The sequence below is a fragment of the Siphateles boraxobius genome, unplaced genomic scaffold (assembly GCF_051911475.1).
Source record: "Siphateles boraxobius isolate OS27281-9 unplaced genomic scaffold, OSU_SipBor_1 120, whole genome shotgun sequence".
Lineage (NCBI taxonomy): Eukaryota > Metazoa > Chordata > Actinopteri > Cypriniformes > Leuciscidae > Siphateles > Siphateles boraxobius.
The window spans coordinates 2,419,270-2,443,271 of NW_027508723.1; the positions used below are offsets into that span (position 1 = coordinate 2,419,270).

Consider the following 24,002-nt stretch of genomic DNA (forward strand, 5'->3'; position numbering starts at 1 on the left):
TGAAAGAACAGAATTGATTTGAAATAGAAAACTTTTGTAACGAACGCCATTATTTAAATTTAATGCCACCTTGCTGATTAAAAATATTTTCTTTTTCAATACTTACCAAAACTTTGAAATGGTACACAGTTTCCACAGAAAAAATTAAGCTGCAATGATGTCAATCAGAAAGCAGCAAATCGGCATATTTGAATGATTTCTACGGAGCCCCTAAAGATGATGGGAAAAATATGAGACAGTCTCTCACAAATGTGTTATGTTCCCCTGAGACACATTTTGCTAACTCACAAAGAATGCAGAACTAGTGAACGCAATTTTCTCTGGGGAATGTTGAACTGTTTTGCAAACGAATGCAACATTTCTTGGGACAATGCGAAACGTTAGTGAACACAAAGTTTCTCGGCGGAACGCAAAACTTTTGGGAGGGAATGCTAGTTTCTTGGGAAAATGCAAAACTGTTGCGAAAGAATGCAAGTTTCTTGGGAAAATGCGAAACTGTTGCGAAAGAATGCAAGTTTCTTGGGAGAACAAAACTTTTGTTAGCGAAACCTCTTGTGCGCGAACGCAAAGTTTCTCGGCGGAACGCAAAAGCATTGGCATAATTTTTCCTCCCATCTCTTTTTTTTTCTCGTTCACCATGTGACACTTAAAGTCCCCCTGTAGTCAATAATTGTATCCCTTAAAACTCATCTTTGATCACCAAAATGACGTTTAAACGTTTTTTCTTTGTAAAAAAATTCTTCATGTCTTAAAATAGCTTGAATGTAACTCGACACCCTTGCCTCATTTAGTATGTGCGGTTCTATGAATATGCAAATGAGCCCCGCCTCCACTCACTCACTCACTCAGCTCAGAGATCTACTCGTTGACTATCACACGTTGATCTGATTGGTTACAAGGTAGTTTGTGACGTCAGAAACACCAGCGATTTCAGGCCCGGTTCTACGGGGGTGCTTGAGGGTGCTAAGCACCCTCAAACAAAAGTGAAAGCACCCTCAGATGAAATTTTTAATAGCCCACATGTAAACGAGATTTTACCGACAATAGAAACACAGACGGATTTCACACTCATACATATACACAAAATAAATCCATTAAGACGATTTTTCAAATCAGAAATTATTTCATAATGCTTTATGCATTATGTTTAATGCATTTGATTGGTTGTGTGTCCTTTCGCGATCGTGATTCGCATAGGTGAAGCTGCCTCTTTAATTGCCCACTTTGCTTGCGTGTGTGCGTCCCGCTCAGGAAATTCGTTAGCTGACTTTCTGAGACGGGGCTTTAGGTAGCCTAAAAATATTAATAGTCCATTGTTAATCATGGACATACGAAATTGGCTCAAGCAAGATATAAATGTAAACGACAAAAACTCGTACTGGGCATTTCCCCCCATATTTTGAATTTTGGCCATTCTAGCTGCATTTAAACCGTGCAGTAAATCACTAAATGCACTTGCCATGGTCTGAACTATATGGTAACATCACAGTATAGGCTATGTGTGGCATGTTTTTGTTTGTTTTCTGCAAAGTGAGGGACATAGGCTACTCGATCATGCCAGATCGTATATCGTTTAACATAAAAGCAATTACAATATTGTCGTAGACAATAGGTGTCGCTCAGCCCTATTTTGAGGTACTATTTTCAGACTGATAACAACTTTGGGAGCCATTTTCTATGTTTATGTAAGCACCCTCACTATTTTCAGAAGCACCCTCAGTGATTTGGTTCTAGAACCGGGCCTGAGCGATTTCAAAGCGTGTTTTTGAGACTGTCTTTGGTTCACTGCAGTTTTAAGCAGAAAATACTCAGCAATGCTGTCGACTTATGAATTTACACATGGTTTCTCTTAAAGCATATTAAAAACACCACATAGACATATAAACAACATTAAAAGCTTGATTTTCATCACAGGGGGACAATTCTGCTTTGCCATCACAGGAATAAATTAGTTTAAAATAAACATGTATTAATATAAAATAAAAAAGTTTATTATATATTAAAAATAGAAACAATTATTTTAAATTGCAAAAATATCTCACAATATTACTGTATTTTAATTAAATAAATTGGTGAGCATAAGAGGCAAATTATAAAAAAAAAATCTTAATTATTAAAAATTTTTGACCAGCAGCTCATTGTTTTGATCTGCATACTTAATGAATATTAGTGATTATATCACTCTCTCTTTACCCTTTTAATCGAGTAGACCTTTGGAGAAGATGAGCGTGAAGAAAAGCCACTAAAGCACAACTGTGTGTCAGATGCTAGCATTCAGCAAAGCATTATCAGAGACGAGGAGACGGCACGGGATGGCACAGAAACACAAGCTCAGTGTTCACTATCATCTGACTACTACACTAACCACTGTGCCACTGGACTCGCATTTATTACCCTAATAATAATAGTACAACATCATGTTTCCTCTGATGATGTGAACAGGAAATGACTCGCAGACAACAAAAGCGCTGAAACGGTGGCTAGAAGAGCACAGTCATGTTTTTATTTTTTTAGATAATCATTATTATTATCATTATGTTTCTTTTGTGCAACCGCTACATGACTCACATTTAAGATACCAGTAGACGAGGAAGAAAAGAAAGAAAACAGAAATCATAAGATTAGGCAATGTCTCATGAGTGAATCCCATACAGAAAGATCCTAAAAAACAAAAAAACAAACACTGATATAACAGTAAATCTTAAATATCTCACAGAAGAAAGCACAGAAAGGAAAACTCATTCGACATTAATCGTTTCACAATGTAATCATAAATTACCGTGACAAAATGCCGGATATGGTGGTTACTTTTTTTTTTTTTGTCTTTTCCTTTTTGTTCCTTTATTAAAACCCAAGTACAAGAATTGCATGTCACTATAGCAACATCCATAACAGATTAATTTATGGTTAACACGCACTGTTTTGGTATAGCGTACTTCAGCAAGGAAAAATTATATAACAAAAAAATCATAACATATTGAAACAATCCAATATAAAGTAATAAATAGAAAATAATCAGATTAAATTCTTGTCATTTCTTGTTCATATGAATACATAACATCTACAATTTTTAAAGTTAATAAAGTCGAGCTATGGTATATAAATACATCACCAGCATGCACAATATTGTATTATCGAGAATATTGGAGCTGTAATCGTCGGAAACAGTATAATAGACAAGTGCATTTCATGAGAATTAATGAATTGCCAAAATAAATTAACAGAATAACAAAAAACAGTCTATGGTACCAGTGATATAAACTGAGCTTATCAAACCAAGTGATTAAACATTGCTTTCAAATGGTCGTTTTTCTGCAAAGCATTGGGATTATGTTATTTTTCATTTGATTATTTTAATCAATAATACTACTCTTCAGTGCATTAAAATTAAACGTCATTATTCTCGAACGGTGACCGCCAGGCCTGGCCATTTTTGATAACCACGAACTAATAATGATAATAATAACGATTTCAATCATGGTTATTAAACCGGTTTTAGCTTTGGATTGAGAAGGCAATACATGTAACTGGGGATTTTTTATTTTTATTTTACAATACAGTAGTTCACATGTGAGATGCATACTAACGATGTGTATCATAAATGGCACAGATAACCAGTTCAACGTAAACGACTTTTAAACATTAGTGGGTGCAATACAGAATCCCATTAAAGTATATCAGAGAGATAAAAACACGCCGAGTGCAGCCTGTTTGCAAATACCTACTTCTGCGAGGCGATAACATTCAAGTTTTCACTTTTTTCTTTTTCCTTAAGCCCATCCTTGATGCTTTGAATACTTCTTACTCACAATGTAAATTAATATAAGCAGCTCCGCTTCGTATTTCACTACAATAACAGCCACTATGCCTGTGTTTGGGTTTATCGTAGCTCTTAGAATAGACTTGACGTACCAACGAGCTGTTGTTCAGGTAAACGTCACAGAAGAATTCCCTTTTAAGCTACGCCGTTATTTATTTATGTTTTTTTTGTTTTGTTTTTTAGGCATACCATTCTTTTTAACTAGCATATTTCTCTATATCGTAATTTAGTGAGAAATAAAGAAAACTGCGGCGACTGTCATCAGCAAACGTGGCCGACACAGTTCCATCATGCCTCCATTTTTGTGAAATTTTTTTGTTTTTCTTTTATAGTGTGAGCACGCGTGTTTTACATTACGGCCGAGAGGAAAATGGTCTCAAAAGATTCTTCTCTTTTCTTCAATGCTTAATTGTTGGCTTCGCCTGCCTCGTCATCTTGTTGGTCGCTCGTCCACAGCGTCAGGTTGTCTCGCAGGAGTTGCATGATGAGGGTCGAGTCTTTGTAGGAGTCCTCGTTCAGGGTGTCTAATTCGGCGATGGCGTCGTCGAAAGCCGTTTTGGCGAGATGGCAGGCTTGCTCAGGTGCGTTCTGGATCTCGTAGTAGAAGACAGAGTAATTGAGCGCCAAACCCAAGCGAATGGGGTGTGTGGGTTGCATGTGCTCTTTGCTGATCTCATGGGCTTCGCTATAGGATTTCTCAGAAGACTCGACCACTCCTGCTTTCTTCTCACCGGTGGCCACCTCCGCCAGATAGCGGTAGTAATCGCCCTTCATCTTCAGATAAAACACTTTGCTCTCGTGCTGGACGTCTCCGCAGTTCTTGATCAGGAAGTTATCTAGGAGGTTGAGCACGTCTTGGCACACGGTCTCCAGCTCCTTCTCGATCTTCTCACGGTAAGCCCGAACCATCTCGATCTTTTTCTCGTTGCCATCGGCCGAGGTCTTCTGCTCGATGCTGGAGATCACGCGCCAGGACGAGCGCCGAGCGCCCACCACGTTCTTGTAGGCCACGGACAGCAGGTTCCTCTCTTCGTTGGAAAGGGCCTCGTTCAGCTCCGTTACCTGGAAGAAGGAGAGGACAAGTTATTTAACCAATCTTTAAAACAGGTTTGAACTGTGCATGCACTTTCTGAATAAAAGAATCTATACATTTACAGTCAAACTAAAATTTATTCTGTCACCTTCAACATTTCTCACACTGTCACAGTTTATTTGCTAAAATGGTAATAAAAAATAATTAGTTATTAATTCACTGGTTTTGTCCATCCTTCTGTTAGACTCTCACACATGAATTATGTAGAATATCTGTCAGCTGTTAAATAATAACTACACAATTAGATAATACCAGTTTAGCTCAACCAATCACCAAGCAATGCTTCATGTTGTTCAGTCTGTGGTGTAAAAAGCTGCATTAGCAATTAAAGAAAAAACACTTCAGCAAAACATGATCAGCTCAAAGTGTCTGAATCATTTTTGGTCCCAAATTTTTATAAATTTGACTGGTATTCGCTGTATGATGAATTTTTGGGTATAATATGTCACAGTTTACTTTATTTTGCTCTCCTTACTTACATAAATGAACTATAGTGTCCTGCACACACTAGTAAAAAAATATAAAAAATGATATCTGGTGTCTGAATATTTTGGGTTTGACTGTATACTATTGCTCACCGAGGCTGCAATGATCAAAAATGCAGAGAAAATTGTGAAATATTATTACTATTTAAATTAACTGGTTTTAAATTTAATATATTTTAAAATGTAATTTATTCCTGTGATCAAAGCTGAATTTTCAGCATCATTACTCCAGTCTTCAGTGTCACAAAACCTGTTTTTTAACATTGATGTTAATAACGAGAACCATTATTAATATTTGAGCACTGGTAATAATTGATAATGCCAAAGCAAGGATCATGTGACACTGAAGACTGGAGTAATGATGCTGAAAATTCAGCTTTGATCACAGGAATAAATTACACTTTACTATATATTCACACAGATAAGTTATTTTTAATTGTAATATTTCACCTGAACGACTTATTTCAAACATCTGACCAGTCCAGTAGTGTACTTTAATGCATTTGGAAGAGCCTTAGCAACCGGCATTGCATTCATTTTATCAGTTCATGCATAACCCACTTGACTTTTTTTTTTAGAATTATTTCTATTATTCTAAAAATAAATTGTATTCACCATTATCTGATTTGTCCAATGCCTTTAAATTGAGGTTTAAAGTGTAGTCCTATTTTATGAAATTGTACTCCAGGGAAAAGAAGGAAGGAAAAAGCATTTTGATGACGTCTGCTTTAAACATTGCTGGCAAAACTAAAAGCACACCAACCAAACGTTTACGCATTCATCCTTATTTAGTGACAGAGCTGTTTATGCAGCACTATAGGGCATTAGTGTCACTCGCAATCCTGCTTCATTTGCATGGGTCACTAATGAAAACCAAAAGGGTGACGATTGTCTTTATACACAAATCTGTGTCAAATTCAACCATGTCCATTCAATTAGAAATAGTACTTAATTGCATTCAAAATAAAAGTGTCTTTAATTATAAACAGTACACATGCATATTATGTATTTTGTACATATAAAAACACATATATGCGTGTATATATTTAAGAAAAATGTGTTATATATATATAAAATATTCATATTTATATATAATATAAATGATGTATAAATATATATATATACATGCAAATATTTCTTAAATATATACATGCATATGTATTTATATATACAAAATAATTATAAACAGTACACATGCATATTATGTAAAGACACTTTTATTTTGGATGCGATTAATCGTTGCTCAGGACTAATTTGAACAGTTTAAGGAAATGTCATGCAGAGTTACGGCAGAGAGGCTTGTGTTGTAAATGGTAGTTCACAATGTCCTTTTGTGAGTCATGTACAGTTCAAGTAAGCTTCAACATGGTGATTTGCCAGATGTCTATTTATGGACATGGTACTTCATAGTTGGTTTTCACCATGTGTAGTAAATCCTATTCATAGAAGACTGGCAGAGTTTCAAACGAACGGCATAGCACTTGCTTTTGTATAAAAACATCGCAAATATAAATTCCTGTTAGTCGTTTACAGAGCAACATATAGTGAAAAGTGAGCCTACACATTCTTTACAAAGAATTGTCCGAATGAACGCACCGCAGGGATGCTTTGATTTCACAGCCTGACAGTGGGCGGATGAGCTGGAGAATAAAGAAACATCTCTCTCGCTTCTCTTCTACTACCTTTCACATGCAATCTCCTGCGTCCTTTAGAGAGGCTCCATGATTTCACTGCATTTTTTGCTGTATCATTAGTCAAAAACACACAAACACACTGCATCCTTCTGAAATTGAATAGAGAGTGGCTCTTGATAAGCTGAGCGCTCATCAGAGAAGCTGTAGGTTTGATAAGGATTTCAATGACATGCAGTTCTGTTAGAGCAGGGATTCTGACAACGTATTTTTTTGTCAACCCCTTTGAGCTAAAATATTTACTTAATAACCCAAGATTTTAAATGATTTATTATTTACACAAAAATATCCATTGCAAAAGATGGTTTGCGCTGGCTCGAGCTGTTAGTAAATCTGGTCAAAAAAATTTTTGTTTTGATTTGATCACTAAATTTTTAAAAAATTATCAGTTAATTACAATTATTTTTATTTAAATGTTTACCTTATTATAATTGAATTAATTAGCTTTTCATTGACTCAAAAACGCCGGTTCAACATGGACAAAACTCCATGTTTTTCTAAAAAGAGACACGTTTGAATAAATGGCACAACTGATTCGTTTTAATTAACAATTGGTGGTTTAAAAAAAAAATTGGTTTTGGAATTAGAACCAGATTCATTCAATCCTGTCTGACTCCTACATACACTGTAAAAAATATATTTTTTTAAAGTTGTAACTAAAACCAATATTATTAGAGTATGTATTATGAGAAAATACTATTTAAGACTTTCTACTTCAAAGTTTAATTCAATATGTGACTTACCGCTTCTTTGTAATTATTAAGTGTAGCTGCACGTTAAATACATGCACTGGCTCATAAACAGAAAAACACTAAATCAGCTTCCTGCATCAACAATTTACAGTATTACTGATCAATTTCACCACAACTTGCCTCCATTTCAAGCACAACAGCCATTAAACAACCTGAGACTGAAAGAGACCGCTTCTGAATCATTGTGTAACGCATAAACTGGTATTGCAGTCATAGTTATGTTTGCGTATAGTACCATTTACAAACTGCCTTTAACATCTTCCTCGAATAACCTCCCATACAGACAGCGGGGGGGAAGTAAAGAGCCGTTTCCATAGAAACAGGGTAATCGTCTTTGTTTGGACGCAATCCACTATCTGCTGCTGCCATGGAAACAGCAATGATGTCCACGCTTCTTGCATGTGTGTGTGTGTGTGTGTGTGTGTGTGCGAGATTGTATGTGTTTGTGTGTCTGTAATGCGTGTGTGAGTGTGTGGGTGGATGAGACATGCTGTTGTACGTGGATACATACTCATAATCAGGAAAATCTGCTGTTAATCAAGATCAAACTTTCCTATGCAAAACTTAAAGTCCCTTCTGTTGTCAATAATTTTATCTCTTAAAACTCATATTTGATCACCAAAATTACATATTTGCAAACGTAAACGCGGTTCTATGAATATGCAAATGAGCCCCGCCTCCACTCACTCACTCAGCTCAGAGATCCACTCGTTGACAATCACACGTTGATCTGATTGGTTACAAGGTAGTTTGTGACGTCAGAAACACCAGCGATTTCAAACCGAGACTGTCTTTGTTTCACTGCAGTTTTAAGAAGAAAATACTCAGCAGTTTTACTCAGAAAAAACACAAACTTTTGAAAGTGGGTTTCAATGTGCAAGTTTTTGAAAAACATACCCTTATCATCTTCATGTAAACTAAAAACCTGTGAATTTGTGAAAACGGTGATGTCATGTGCATGTTTATCACGTGTTCACTAGTCGAACCAGTACACTAAATCGGACTGAAACGTTCAAAACAGTTTGCGTCTTGAGTCAGCGCTGTTTAGGGTTGCCAACCGTTCCGTATAATACGGAATCGTCCCGTATTTGACACATAAAAGTCTTGTTCCGTATTTAACTGTTACGGAACGCACTTTGTTCCGTATTTTTGAGAATCAATTCAGTGCAAATCCATGACAGACACATAGCTTCTAATATATGTCAGACAGACTATGAACGAAGACATTTGTAGGCTATGATAAGAAGAAAAAAAAACGACAGTGCGGTAGATGCTAATTTCTCCCCCTGTTTGTCTATGATCAGCCGCTACGTTGTCTACGCGTCGCGTATCGAAACATTATCATAGAATGCCCTTTTAATTGATCGTTAGTCATTGTGAGTCACGTATCGTAGCAACGATGACGACAAGTGACAACAGCAGGAAATGTAAAAATGACTCTCTCCGAGCAGCCGGCGAAAAGAAAGTTAACTATAATGGAAGTATAATTATATAAAGATATTTGCACTACACTTCCTTAAAATGTCGTCTAATTGAATTAAAAATATTATTTTTTGCACTGGAAAGAACATTCTAGAAGTCTAATTCTATTGAATAAGTTCGCACAAGGCTACATAAAACTGTTGTGTTTATTTTTCTTCAAATGCAGTCTAAGCCGATGAGTTTTGAATGTTATATTTTGTATTTGTTTAAGTAAAAAATAAAACGTATTATAAACTAAACAAATCCATGGTTTATTGTTGGCAAAATGATCATGATAGCCTTTATATAGCTATGTGGTTCATTCTTGTATATTGATTAGGCCTACTTTGCTATTCTATAAATATATAGGCCTAATAAGTTGTATTATAATATGCTATAATCTATGCCCCCCCCACCCCGATGTTCCTTATTTCCATTTCAGAAAGTTGGCAACCCTAGCGCTGATCCACAAGTTACTAAAGTTACTCACATTCGGACATGCCTGACAGTCCGACTCGAAATAAACGAATATCGCGGAGTATATTTTACTCCAGTAACTCCAACAGTTCACAGAACTGAGTCATGTTGTGCTGAGAGAACAGTCATGAGCACGAGCAGCTGATACTGCGCATGTGTGCGCACTACCGAACGCACAGGTACAGCGGTTCTCAATCACCAGTACAGAACCGAGAACTGTTTCTTTCAGACACGTTCGACATACTGAGAACTGATGAGCTGATGAACTGAGCATGCGTGCACGTTTTTCAGAGAGACGAAATGCATGTTTCTTGTATTTTGTTGAACATCAGTAAGTATAAATATCTTAATTCGTGTTCCGAAGATGAACGAAGGTCTTACGGGGTTGAACAACATGAGGGAGAGTAATTACTGACAGGAATTTTCATTTTTGGGTGAACTATCCCTTTAAATGAGGGGCCGAAATTCGTCGAAATGTTAGTTTATTTAATAAGATATCAAATTGATTAAGACCAGTTTATTCACTTATATCTTTAAGACATGTAAAACATCCGCGTTTGCACATCGCCTGTAGGCTACAGGGTTCATTTGCAAAATGTAAATTTAAGAAACTTATCCAAGATGATTTTGACGATGATTATTATTATTTAACTGAAGTTATGATTACAAATGCCTTTATTTGAATGTATTTTAACCGCCGGGATGATAGAATTGACGTCATTACGTGATGACAGTAAAAGAACTGGTGAATTGTTTTTTTGAACCGGTTCATTGAAACGAACTGTCCGAAAGAACCGGTCCGTGGAAAAGAACCGAATTTCCCATCACTAGTGACATCGCCATCTACTGGCCTGGCATGAATAATACTGTTTTTTTCATTTTTTATTGTTTTTGTGGATTCGTGTGAACGGGGATCATTTTGACAACGTTGTCATGTGTGCGCAAAAAAATTAAAAGGAAAAACGTTTCCGCTTTTAGTACATCGTTGTTGTGTAAATGCACCCTATGTTTCAACCCTAAGTAGATTTCACATTATAGAAGCAAAACAGGTTGCGAGTGTTGACTTTAAAGAGTTAAAAGTAAAAAAAAAGATTGTCATGGTCTACTCGTCTTTACGATTTCCATATTATGTTATCAGTCAATTATGTCCAAGTCAAATCTTGCACCTTCACCTTCAAGAATGTTTTTTTTTGTTTGCCCACAGCTGGAAAACGTGGTACTTTTTATGTCCTTTTTAAAGACGAACACAATGTGCTACATTACACTTTTTGTGTTCTGTGGAAAAACAAAAAATCATACCGGTTTCAAACACGAGTCAGTATCTTAGGGGGCCAAAAGACTTCAAAACACAAAGCTGATTCATAATGGGTGAAATCTATAAATTACAGGAACGTCTGTCTGTCTGTTATTCGCATATCTCTCGAACCGTTAGTCCGATGGGTTTCAAACATGACAGATGTCTTGCTACGAGTAAATTCAGTGCCAAGTTGGAGTTTGTTTGGATTAGAAATGCAAAAGATATCGGTAAAATATATCGGTAAAAGAAGCACTTATATAGTTTTGGTTTAAAAATAAACATTCTGACATAAACACTCTGTCAGCTACACTGTTTACTTCTGAATATTATATTTTATTCACAGCCATCATTTGTAGTAGCCTATTCACAAACGGTTTGCTCAAGCGTAGCGTTTTCTCGGAGTTCACTGTGTCGCTGCTCCCTGAATCGTGTAGTTCAATTTTACATATTTATTGTATGTTATTATGTCAGTATCAGTGTTCGCTTTCTACCATGCACAAATAAAAATGTCACTGAACTTTTGCTGTTTATTTGTAACAATGAGCACTCAACTACACCAAACCAACAATTACTAAAAACACACACAAAAAAAATTTAATTTGCACGGGCACTTTGCAGTAGTGGTTTTAAATAGAAGGCAAACACCAAACTACTTTATTTCAATGCCTTGTTATACTTCAGTGGCATGAGGTATTAACTATATAAATCATACACAATCTAGCGCCACATGGTAAAGCACTTGATTATTAGGCCTCATTAGATACAGATGCATTGAGCAGTATTTCACAACAGTGCAGTGATACAGCTCTTGTTGTGTGCTTATTCTGTTCTGGTCACTGTAATCCACGGTTTGGGTTTCATCAGAAGACTCCAATGAAGACGCCAGCTATTGCAGCAAATGTTCGGCGACTTTTAAACCCAAGTTGTAGATTATGATTAACAGAAAGGGTGAAGAAAGAGAAAAGGACTTGAGATGGCAAGAAGTAAGAACGGCAGGTTGGCACCTTTAAAGGTGCAGTGTGTGATTTTTAGCGGCATCTAGTGGTGAGGTTACAAATTGCAACCAACAAAAGTTACGGTGGCCGACAGGAAAATGTCATCGTCTGAGACAGCAGAGAGTAGCAGTTCAGCAATGAGGTTTCTTTACAAGTATAAATTAAGAAATTATGTTTATTTAATTATTCAGTAAAGATATGTTATTGCGAATATTATTGTTACTTGTTCATCATTGTGTCAGTGTTTTATTCGCTGAACTAAGCTTGCTTCCTTGCACGAAGAGCAACATAGTAACGAAACCCGTTTGTCCGTTTAGGGCTACGGTAGAAATTTGTCGGCGCATTTCAATGTAAGGGAACCCGCGGTGTGTGTAGACAGAAACTGCTCACTCTAAGGTCATACAAATATAACGGTTCATTAAGTAAGGTCTTTAAACACCACTGAAATCTTCTTTTTCAGGATAGTGACGAAACACGCTCTTTAGCGCTGTGTGTTCGCTGTCGGCTACGCTAGAAACAAGACGACACAATATGTCGACCTTCATAGAAGAGGGAGCCCGCGGTTATGGAGATATAAATGTCTCATTCTAGGGTGATAAAAACGTAACGGTTCATTATGCAAGGTCTTTATACACCACTGAAAACATAGTTATGGATCTTATATTGCATTTCTGTGAAATATTAAATATTACACAATGCACCTTTAAAAAGTGTGGACTAAGAATGTTCACTGAAAGGTTCATTGGGGAACCAAAAAATGTTTTTCTCAAAGTTTCGGTTAAGCAATTATTTTCACAAAAAATAGCTGATGATCAGGGCCGATTATATCCTGTCAATCAAAAGGGGGCAGAAAAATATGTCAGACTGCGACTCATACTGTGTGTGAAGAAAATGTCTCGTGTGTTCAATTTAGGGCGCCAATAACGCTTTGACAGTTAAAAAATTGTGATGTTAAAGAGGCTCTATTTGACCCAATCATCCGTAGTTCAAGCCAGGGTTGCGGTTTAACCAACGTCAAACATTATTTGTAGCACCTCCCAATAATCGCGAAGAGCTTTTTGCTGGTTACTTCTGATAAGAAACAAAGTCTCAGCTTTCAAATTCTGTCCATTACATCACAAAATTTAATAAATAGCATTTAAAATGCACTTAAATGTGACGTGACAGATCGCTGTGGTGCCTCAGTTCAAGCAGTCTTTTATTCCACTTTAATACAAGTTATAACACGAAAACACATACTTGAACATCAAAAGGTTTGTTGAAAGATACAGAACAACTTACTGAAATGTCTCATGTAATCACTCATCAGTGTTTCAACCGCGGAAAGACATCAATAAAACAGCTTGTGAACAATTTATCACTTAATGTTACGTTTACCTCAGCAAAGTTCTCCGATGTTCAATTCGTTAGTATACAAACACTAGAGAAGATTATTTACTATGAATTATATATGTATGTTTGAATAAATTTGTCATGAATACAAATGTTTATAAAAACTACCTAAGTTGTATTCAGACAATTATATATATCTAAATTAAATAGCATGTTGATTTATAATAATTTGGGCTCTTTTGTTGATTTTAACCTCTAATATTATAGTAATGCACCAAATGAGAGGGTTTTCTGTATAGTTTACAGCATTAGTTGGGAATTAGTTAAAAAAAAGGATTGGTATTCAGTATGGGCAGATATTATTCTTAATAATTGGCTATCGGTATCGGCGGAGAAATTTAGTATCGATGCATTTCTATTGAAAGCAGATGAACGCATGGATGCTGGATCGGATGGGATGATGCGGATGTTGAAGAGGGGATTCTTGCCTAAAGTAGCTCATTGTTGTTATATAACCATGGAGTGATTGCAGATGTTTTTTTTTTATGTTTTTGCAGCTGCAGCAGGCTAAAAATAAACCGCATAAAAGCTTTATGACTGTACTGTTATGAAAAAAACATGAGTTGCTGACTTGAAGCCTCGTCTATGGTAATGCCCGATGAAAGACGGTGGATCACATGCACATGCATGACGGATAACTCACAGCATAAGCACACTGAACTTTCACAATTGTTTAAAAAAGACTTTACTTTTCGCCAATTCCTCGTTTTCAACGAACTCTATTCTGGTACGTAAAGGCAGACGCTGTGTAACAGAAACTGTCCACTCGTAAATATTTAAATGGGAGAAGCTCAATATGGTGATTGTAGTTCGCCTAATGCCAGGTTCAGACTACACATTATTTTTCTCTGTTAAAGATACAATATGTAAGATTTTTGTAATAAAATATCCAAAAATCACTTGCACAGTGTGATATATTTCCTGCAGTTGTGTACTTACAATATTCCAAAAGTCCATTAAGGCCTTGTTTACACGAGAACGCTCGAGGTTGAAAACGTAAAAAAACACGGCGACGATGTTTTTGGGACTTAAAACGCAAAAAAAGTGAAACCACCCTCCAGAGTGGAACTCTTAAAAACGCTCCACCGTCGCGTTCCCGTCTAAAGGGTAAAAACGCAAATCTGCTCACGGTGGCGCTCGTCGTGTACGTGTTTACGCCACAGGCATGCGCCAGTACAGGAAAATAACAACCAACACGTCGGATTATTTCCATACGTCGGACCTTCAAGTTGCGCTAGTAGCTCTGATAAACGTAAAAGAGTCTTTTTGCTGTTCGCTTCGCCATGTTTTGATTTCGTGCTACAAGTGAGAGAAGTAGAAGGAAGGTTTACGCAGGCGCGCGGACTTGGTGTTGTTGTGTGGCAGTACTTCACATTGCCACCTAGCCGCCTGGAGAGCACACTACATCGAATTTCACACACTTTTGCGTCACCATACCCACGCAGATCCCCCCCCCCATAACGCTCGTCTAAACGCAGAATAAAAAGTGATAACGCAACGCCAATTTTGCGTTTTCTCTTCAGATCGTTTCCGTGTAAACATAGCCTAAGATTTTTAATTTCAGAGAAATTCCAATTTTAAATAATCATCCGTCCCGGAAAAAATGTCACCTGTCAATGACGCAATATCCGTGCTATCCTCGGTTTCCGCAATATCAGGTGGACATATGCGTAAGTGGTGGTTATAGCTGTTGTGTACATCATGGATCACGATTACTCTTTGGCGAGTATTGAAACTCCAAAAAAACGCAAGCGTTGATATGGGGAGACACGCAGAATTTCTGACAACCGGAGGAATAAAACATAGATAAATATCGGCGTGGTGTTTTCGAGATGGAGAGAGCTTCGCAACGAACTTGGGCTTGACAGAGACTATGTTCTCGCGTCTGTTTTAATAGAAAGGTAAGCAAAACTATTGATATTACAATGATTCCCCCTTGTGGTGAAAAATCTTACATATTGTATCTTTAAAACAGTCAGTTGTAGAATCTTTTAATAAACACCTGAAGACATCTTTTTGGACAAGCTTTTAATTAACAATATGGTTTGGCATTTATTAAATTTCTATGGTATTTGTACAGCTTTGTTGTGATATTATTTAATTTTTTACTGTAAAGCACTTTGCGACCCTTCTTTGTCTGTGAAAGGTGCTATAAAAATAAACTTTACGTGCTTACTGTGTCAGATTATGCTATTTTGACTCCTAAATTCATGTCAGAAACAAGTCAGACTAAACTTTTTTTCCCGACCAATCATGGTTTGCCATCTTTAATAGTGTAACTCGACACCAGGGCCTCATTTTTGTATACGCAGTTCTATGAATATTCAAATGACCCCCGCCTCCACTCACTCACTCAGCTCAGAGATCCACTCGTTGACGATCACACGTTGATCTGATTGGTTACAAGGTAGTTTGTGACGTCAGAAACACCAGCGATTTCAAAGCGTGTTTTTGAGACTGTCTTTGGTTCACTGCAGTTTTAAGCAGAAAATACTCAGCAATGCTGTCGACTTATGAATTTACACATGGTCTGTCTTAAAGCATATTAAAAACACCACATGGACATAAACAACATTAACTTGAAAAAAGTATAATATTAAAAATATTTTGTAAAGGAATGCAAAGTGAATGAGCTTATTTGCATTTGTCATATCAATTTTGATTATGGTTTAAAATCACCTTTTTTTACCCACACTTTCTCAAATGATATGATTTATGAAAGCAGAACGCTTTTTATTTCCGCTGAATACATGTAATTGGTCTAAAATGTGGTTAATCCAAGGGTTCAACGCTGTAACTGACAGATTGTGCACTATAATTTGTAAAAAAGCAACATGAATATAATGCTCAAGTGTGCAGAGATGCCTAAATTACAAAAAACAGTGGTGTCAAAAATGGCAAGTAATAAATGTAGAATACTACAATCGTAGTCTGGGAGCTGTGGTAAAAGTTATTAGCATCATCATGAGAAGAAGTAACAGTGGATCATCAGCAACAGAACAGATTATTGTGTATTTATTTTGCACCACATTAATCTCAGGCTCATCATCATCATCAGAAAGCTGTCTGATTTTTCTGTTGGAGTTTATTAGGATGACTGCAGTGTTAAGGGTTTCTTCGTCTCCTAGTGAGAAGAAGACCTGGATAAACACACACACCCCTGAGCTGCACTGGGACCACAGCTTTCCGGTCAGCTGACGAGTAAATCAATACATGCACATATCAATCCATCCTCCAGTGTGTGTGTCTCAATAAGAGACGAAAGCTGCATGAATCCCTGCAAAGTGAACAAGCACTCTAGATGGCACAAAACAAGTATGGAGCTTAACTTATGAATATTTAAGATTTGGGAGACTCCTGAGAGGGAACATGGCATTAATGGCCAGCCAGAATTATTTATTAGTTTAGACCACATAAAAGCAAACAGCTCAGAAAGATGTTGAGGGAACGAATCATTATATAATATTTGAAATTCACCAAATTGTCAAGCTCATTGTCTCTGAATGAAACTGTTAGGGGAACCATTACGTGAACCGCACTAATGTCAGACTGGTGTATCAGAAGCCCTGTGCAATATACCTTATCATATCCCCACAGAAACACTCCTCTACCCAGCGGATGTCAAGAGACAGTGCAATTACACGATGATGAGGCATTTCTCAGTAATGGACAGCTTCCAGTCTTACAGAGTAGATAAAAGCAACGATGCACTTTCCTTTTCATTAAATGGCTGCAAGTTTATCAGCTCCAACCAAAATTTGACATGCAATGATTTACAAATCAATAGCCACATTTTTAACAAACAAATGCTGTAGGCAACCTATTCCCTACATGTTTTTATATTATGTTAGGTAAGGTTACACTTTATTGTTGTTTTAAGTTGTTACGTTGTACTTACTCAAATAAGTACTGAGTAATATTGATTAACTACATGTACGAGTTAGGGTTTGGTGGTTTAGGGTTAGTTACTTGTAATTATGCATAGTTGACTGTTAATACTATAGTAAGTACATATAGTAACATGTAACTATGTCACCTTAAAATAAAGTGCCATTTCAATACTTTTTAGATGTTATAAAAATAGCATATATATTCCTCCTGTCAGATGATTTGTGCATAAATTTGCTTACGCCACCGAATAAAAAATAAATCACAATTCTGACTTTTTTTCACACAATTGCGAGCTTATATCAAGCAATTCTGCAAAAAAAAAAAAAAAAAGTATTCAGTGGCGGAAACAAACTTCCATATGTGCATATGCACTGCTCTAGTCCATTTTTTAACATTTTTATCTCATGATAAATTACAGATTGTTAATTTCGTAGTAAAAACACATTGCATATATGGAGGACTAGGAGTGACAAAATAAATCATTGTAATTTTTTTGTATATAAATATCAGCATTTTAAAACATGAAAAAAATGTATATTGTCCATTTGAAAATGGATTTATTTCCATTTAATTATTAAATTGATAAACTGATTTAATTGTACGTGTCACTCCTAGTGCTCCATATACATTGACATTTTATGTAAAGATGTTTTCACAACGATTCTGAAACGTTTTATTCTGAAACGCTTTCATTATTTCTTTTACTTTAGAAGTGGTGTCTAAAGTATTTTACAAACATTGCACTAAAACACATGAATAAGGTGTGACCTCCAAAACTTCCATGACAGGAGATTGTGATTTTTAAAACACTGGTTGAGTTTTTAAATCCACAAATCTCAGGGTTATCTAGTTCTTCCTTGCAATACGATCCAATCAACTTTCAATGCAAACCTACGCCCTTGATGAAGAGAGAGAGAGAGAGAGAGAGGTTGTACCCTATTGGACGGAGGCTGATGGATGGATGAAATGCTGCATTATGGGCACTGCACCTTGGCACACGTTGTGACACGCCTAGAGAGAGCAAACCTGCAAAGCCGGAGAATGTGAATATGCGAAAACCAAATGTAAATCGATGGAGACAACAGTCAGTGCTGCACGAGCAGAGCTTCTGAGACAAAAGAGAGAAGCCTTGGATCATCTGCATCCTACACCAGCATTATGAATCATAAACCTCTTTAATATGGCATTCTTTCAGAGAAATTCTGCACTGAATCGGCATTCACTAGATGCAAAGGCTATATCATTAATGTCACTGGATTTGTAAGCTAACTGTTATAATTATGGCCATGCATGTGCTGTACTGAAGTAGGCTATATCTGATGTCCAGTTCGTTCGGGTCTTTGAAAGGCACCGCCCAGAAATCTGGATTCACACTCAACGCTGCATTATTGGACTCCTGCATTATTATACTCTATTTTAATGAATGACAGCCAGTGACACACAATATTCCCAAATATGCCTCGTCATCATTTCAGCAGGACTGTGACCTGTCAGTCGGTCCGGATCAACTTATATGGGCCTTTAGACTAGAGAATGTGCGCGAGCTCACTCGAATCGATTATGTAATCGATATAAGAACGTTGAAAAGATTCGAGAGAGAAAGAAAGAACGCGCGCGCGCTCGCTCGAATCGATTCTGAAAATCTGGCATTTCCAGTGGCAATGCGACGAATGCATTATTAAATATAACTGGAAGATCCCCACGATCTTGTGAGACGGTTCACCTCGCGTGATTATAACTATCTGAATAGCCAAATTATAAATGAATCATTCATGTGCAGAATAATGCATAAGTTACACTTACCGATTTCATGGCAGAAGCCATATCGTCATATCTCTCAGCCTGTTCGGCCAGCCGGGCTTTCTGGACCAGCTGCTCGCGGTCGACCATGTTTAAATCGCGCTTGATTCGGGTGATATGGATGTATTTAGTGAATATGCCGTCGGACGCGCGCGAGCTCCTCTTGCCGCTGCAGCTGCTCTCTCTCTCTCTCTCTCTCTCTCTCGCTCGCTCTCTCACTCTCTGCTGTGCGCGTGCCGATGCAACACGCCCCTCCCCCCCCCCCCTTACGCTTTCACTGGATTGCGTCATCACTTGTGAGGGGGGTGCAGTGACGTCATGAGGGGTCTTAGTCGATCGAAAATTACTAAATTCTCTTTGTAAACAGCATCCTGAAACTATTTGCATATTTTAAAAATTTATTGCAATACGTATAACTATATTATTAGTCCCAGAATAATGATAATAATAATGGGTTTTTTTAATTTGATGTTTGATTTTCTACAAATTATTTTGCATCGCCGTTAAACTTTATACGTTTTTATGTAAATCTGTTATGATAGCGTACATGTTTGCACTGTTAAAGTTTCTTCTGATGTTTTTTTTTAAGAGACCAATAAAAAAAATAGCCAAATTATATTCAATCATATGTTTTTAAATTTGTTATTTTGGTGATTTTTATTTTGGACTTTAAAATACCTGCGTCATCTGCAGCTTTATGTCTGTAGCGAAAGAGAGAAGCAACGCACACGGAGCGGAAAGAGCTTGAATGAAGCGAGTTTGACTCTAGATAAAAATATTAGAGGATATACTTCTGAAAGATCATTACCGACCGTAAGGCCGTGTGTCCACCAAAGCGTTTTTTCACGCTCCTGGCGTAAAATTCTAATTGTTTTCAATGGGAGCGCCGCGTTTTTTAAACGCCATGAGCGTAGCGAGGCGCTGAGCGAGTATTTAACGCTCAAGCGCTGAGCGTTCGGCGTTTTTTTCACGCTGAAGCGCTGAGCGCCCGGCGTTTTTACTGGTCGCCGAGAGTTGAAAAATGTTCAACTTTGGGTAAAACGCTGCGCTCATTACTGTCACTTTTTACCCAGACGTCCAATCACAGTGGAGGAGGGGCGGGACAAATACCACACGACCAACTGTCACAACATCCTTTCTGTACAACGACGTCAACCAGCAGAGCTAACCGAACAAAATGGATGAAAAATACATTTTTAGTATGAAACAAAATTATCTGCGAAATCAGTTACAAGTAAACTGTGCTGCTGATATTCTGTATCATAGCAACGAATCGTCTCAACTGAAAAAACGCAGCGCTGCCAAAACGCTCTCAAGCGCCCACAGCTAGGCGTTTTCAGCAGAGCGTCCAGCGTTTTCAGCCGACTAAAAACGCTTTGGTGGACACACGGCCTAAACGACCCTGAGCGCTTGTGATGTGAACCCATCCGCTGCTCAATTTAATCTATAGAAAGGTAAAATGGCACAATTATGTATCGCGGTCCGCCATTTGAATACCACTGCTTTAGGGGCTCCATATAATCTCAATTATAAAAGGGTTGGTTATTTATTTATTTAATTTGGTTATTAGAACCTTGAGAGTTGCAGTGTTACTTGCTAGCATTTATAGAGTAAACTGGGGCTAATTGTCATAAAGTTACTCCAGTGAATATTTGTCATGCTTGTTTTATTTTTAAATTTTTTTATTTTATTTTCTGTATAGACACCTTCTTCTTGGCTACAGAAAGGCTATTGAAAAAAAACATGTCAAAAGACCCAGACTCCCCTTATAACTAATAATAAATAGTAAAATACATCTATTACATATTCATTATAAAATTTGAATATGTGAAATATAAAACACAGATGACAAAACTTTTATTATGTAGAGCACCAGCGGGGAGAATAAATAATGTGCTGTTTTGTCTTAATAGGAGAAAATTTCAGCAAACAACTTTAGACCAACTTTAAGAATATATAATATATTTATAGCACTTTATTTATGGGCAGAAAAAAGGCAAAACATTTAGTCTTTTAATGATCTTTTTTATTCACAAATCACTGGTCAGGAGTTGCACAAATTCTGTATATATAGTCACTCAGAACAGAATAGCCTTGAAACAGCTTGATTAGAGTCAGTGTTGTTCCTCTCAATGTAAATGGCTTTACAGTTCATGAGCAGTTAAAAATGTTTGAGTTTAATCTGAGACCAAATATTCACAGGGTTCAAATCTGGACTAAACATGAGCCTGATTCGTTCTCAAGCCTGTTGAGACCACTATTGGTCTATAGACCAATTCGTTCTTTGCAGCGTGTGCAGGAGCATTGTCTTGTTGAAAAATAATACGATTTTTGAGATAACTTTTCATTTGTGGGAAACAAGCCATTCTGCAATATTCCTCTATACTCTGAACCATTCAAGGACTTGTATGCATGTATTATTATATTTCTCAGCAGATTTTCGTAGACGCCGCTTGTGTTTCATTGTGATTCATCACTCTCATATTCAGCCAAAAACTTCATTCTGTCTTTTATGTTTTTCTGAGACAGCAATGGGTTTTTAAGTAGTGCATATGATTAAATTAAGCTAATTTCCTGACCAATAATGTGTGGTTATTAAATTAAAAGGTTAGTGGGGTTTTTTTTGCCCAGGAGTGTATATTGACAAAAAAAAAGTTGCCATTTCAGCCCAATATTTTAGGAAAGTCTGTACAGTAAAAGCATTTTATTTTTTTCTTTAACTTTAGGTTTACCAAATGTTTATTTATATATTATATATAAAAATCTCAACGTCCTTTTTGGCCTAAATTTCCTTCCTATCTTAATATACTATTATGCAATTAGGCCAATTACATGGTTTAGTTTCCTCAATACAAATGCAATATTTCTTTTATCCCATTATTTTCATTCTGTTAATACTAACAAATGATGGAACAGAGACACACAAAAAAAAAGACAGAAAGAAAATGAAAACATTTTTTAGCATTGAAACCATTATTTTTCAATAATCAATCAAACCGATCAAAATGGACCTGAGAATTTTTTTGATTCTGAGCAGACCAATTCAGACAAATATTTTTGAATAATGAATGATGTTTTGACATTCAATAAAATGTTAAAGATATTCAGATACACTTTAAACTTTACTGTAGGATATGCAACAAAATGTATCTTCAAAACAGAATTTTTTTATGTTTACTTCTAGCATTCAGTTCCACTTTAAGTATCAGTTTTTGTATGGCATAATAAATTTGGTGCTTGCAGTCTATATCAAAACGCCTAAAGAGAGGAGAGTCTAAAACTTTGGTTTCCACTGTATATCAATAGCCTCAGCTTATTTATTCACCTATGTGTACACGTTCGTATAGTTTATAAAGTGCATAATTCGAATTTTCATTCATAATATTTATTACAGTTATTTATATAGCAGTAGTAGCATAACTTATTTTTCATTGTTTCACACCCAAATACCTATTTCATCTTTAAAATCTATTCTTCAGGGTTGGCGTGAGGTGTTATGTACAAACTTTATACAAGTCCTGTAGTCAATGCTATTCATTTCCCCTTCCGATTGGATCAGGCTGGTGGCCGTGGCTTGAGGTGGGTGGAGTCATTGGAGCGAACATGTGACGCTGGCGTCCTCTGAATGGTCACAGTTGTGGACGTTCCATGCTATGTGAGAGCACCGAATGAGAGTATCCTCTGTGCCTGTGCATTTCAGATTGTCCAGGTGGATTGTGCCACGACCGGGACCGAAGTAGGCCTCTACCTGTGCGGCTCTAGGCAGCCTGCAGCCCATCTGCCTACACACCACCTTAGCATCTGTAATATCCCAAGCGTCGTCACACACGGTACCCCATTCCCCTCTCAGGTACATCTCCACACGACCCTCACAGCGGTGCAGGCCTCCCACGAGCCTGATGGTGGCTTGAGGAGAGAAAGAGAGAGAGCTGGATAAGATGCGTGTTTGTTCAAACCAAGCGACAACCTTCCGGTCTCTCTCTTGAATCCAACATGGAAGTGACTTAAACTGCAATTCATCGACTGGCCACTAGAGACAGGCTGCAGAAGAGAGTCAATCTCATAGACCCCCATGTTAAAATGCCCAAATTTATGGCAGAAAAAAATGTGTTTTGGTCTATATAGCAAATTTTGCCTTTCATGACAACTGTGAGGGGCGTGATTTGTTTTATTACGCATCCATTTAAATTACATTAAGCCTTAAAGTTCTGCATAATTAAGGGCGTGGCCATTCGAGTGACAGGTGGATTGCCGCTGATGTCACTACTAGGCGTTTGTCTGCTGTTTGTTGGCGTCACGCCACCTCAGCTAATCGCGACTCTTTGCCCATTTTCTGTTATCCGGGAGTGACGCGCTGCCAAGATGGCGACGGCTGGCTCCGCCCACTTTGGGCTTCAAAAATACTCTTCAGAAACCATCGGGTTACGTCACGGACACTACGTCCATATTTTTTTTACAGTCTGTGGTTCAAATACTATTCAGTAAGTGAAAACAGAAAATAGAGACTTGAAACTTTGAGAGATGGTGGTCCCGTTTACAATTTCACCGAAGCTCGCCGCAATTGGCCAGATGGTTGCGCTACAGCAATCAAAAGTAGGAAAACGCTCATAACTCAAATTTTTTTAATATTTTGGATTATTTGGAAAAAAATAATTTGCAAACTAGTCCTAGGTTTTTCACCCGATTGGAATTAAACCAATTCAAGTAAGTTTCTCTGGAGTCTGATTGTCAATATTTATAGAAAAATAATAATTTCGATTTACGCTCGCGACAGGACGCTAAAACCTTCGTAGAGGGCGGGGCTGCTTTTACTAAAGTGTCTTTAACTCTTAAAAAGGAATGAGATAT

General features: G+C 37.1%; 2 protein-coding genes across 3 annotated transcripts in view; both read right to left on the bottom strand.

Annotated features, from left to right (window-relative positions):
* Positions 1-2,481: 2,481 nt before the first annotated feature.
* ywhag1 (3-monooxygenase/tryptophan 5-monooxygenase activation protein, gamma polypeptide 1) lies at positions 2,482-19,386 on the bottom strand. The gene is made up of 2 exons (XM_077222255.1): positions 19,158-19,386; positions 2,482-4,882 (listed from the first exon to the last, which is right to left on the bottom strand). Exons 1-2 carry the CDS (start codon positions 19,242-19,244, stop codon positions 4,226-4,228), a joined length of 744 nt encoding a protein of 247 aa, XP_077078370.1. The 5' UTR covers positions 19,245-19,386; the 3' UTR covers positions 2,482-4,225.
* Positions 19,387-21,158: 1,772 nt separating this feature from the next.
* The window catches only part of LOC143731965 (scavenger receptor cysteine-rich domain-containing group B protein), a 37,554-nt gene continuing 34,710 nt past the window's right edge, over positions 21,159-24,002 (bottom strand). For both annotated transcript variants that reach the window (XM_077222579.1, XM_077222589.1), the window contains exon 12: positions 21,159-23,060. In XM_077222579.1, coding sequence (XP_077078694.1) covers positions 22,744-23,060 — 317 coding nt within the window. In that variant the 3' untranslated portion in view covers positions 21,159-22,743. The remainder of the gene's footprint in view (positions 23,061-24,002) is intronic.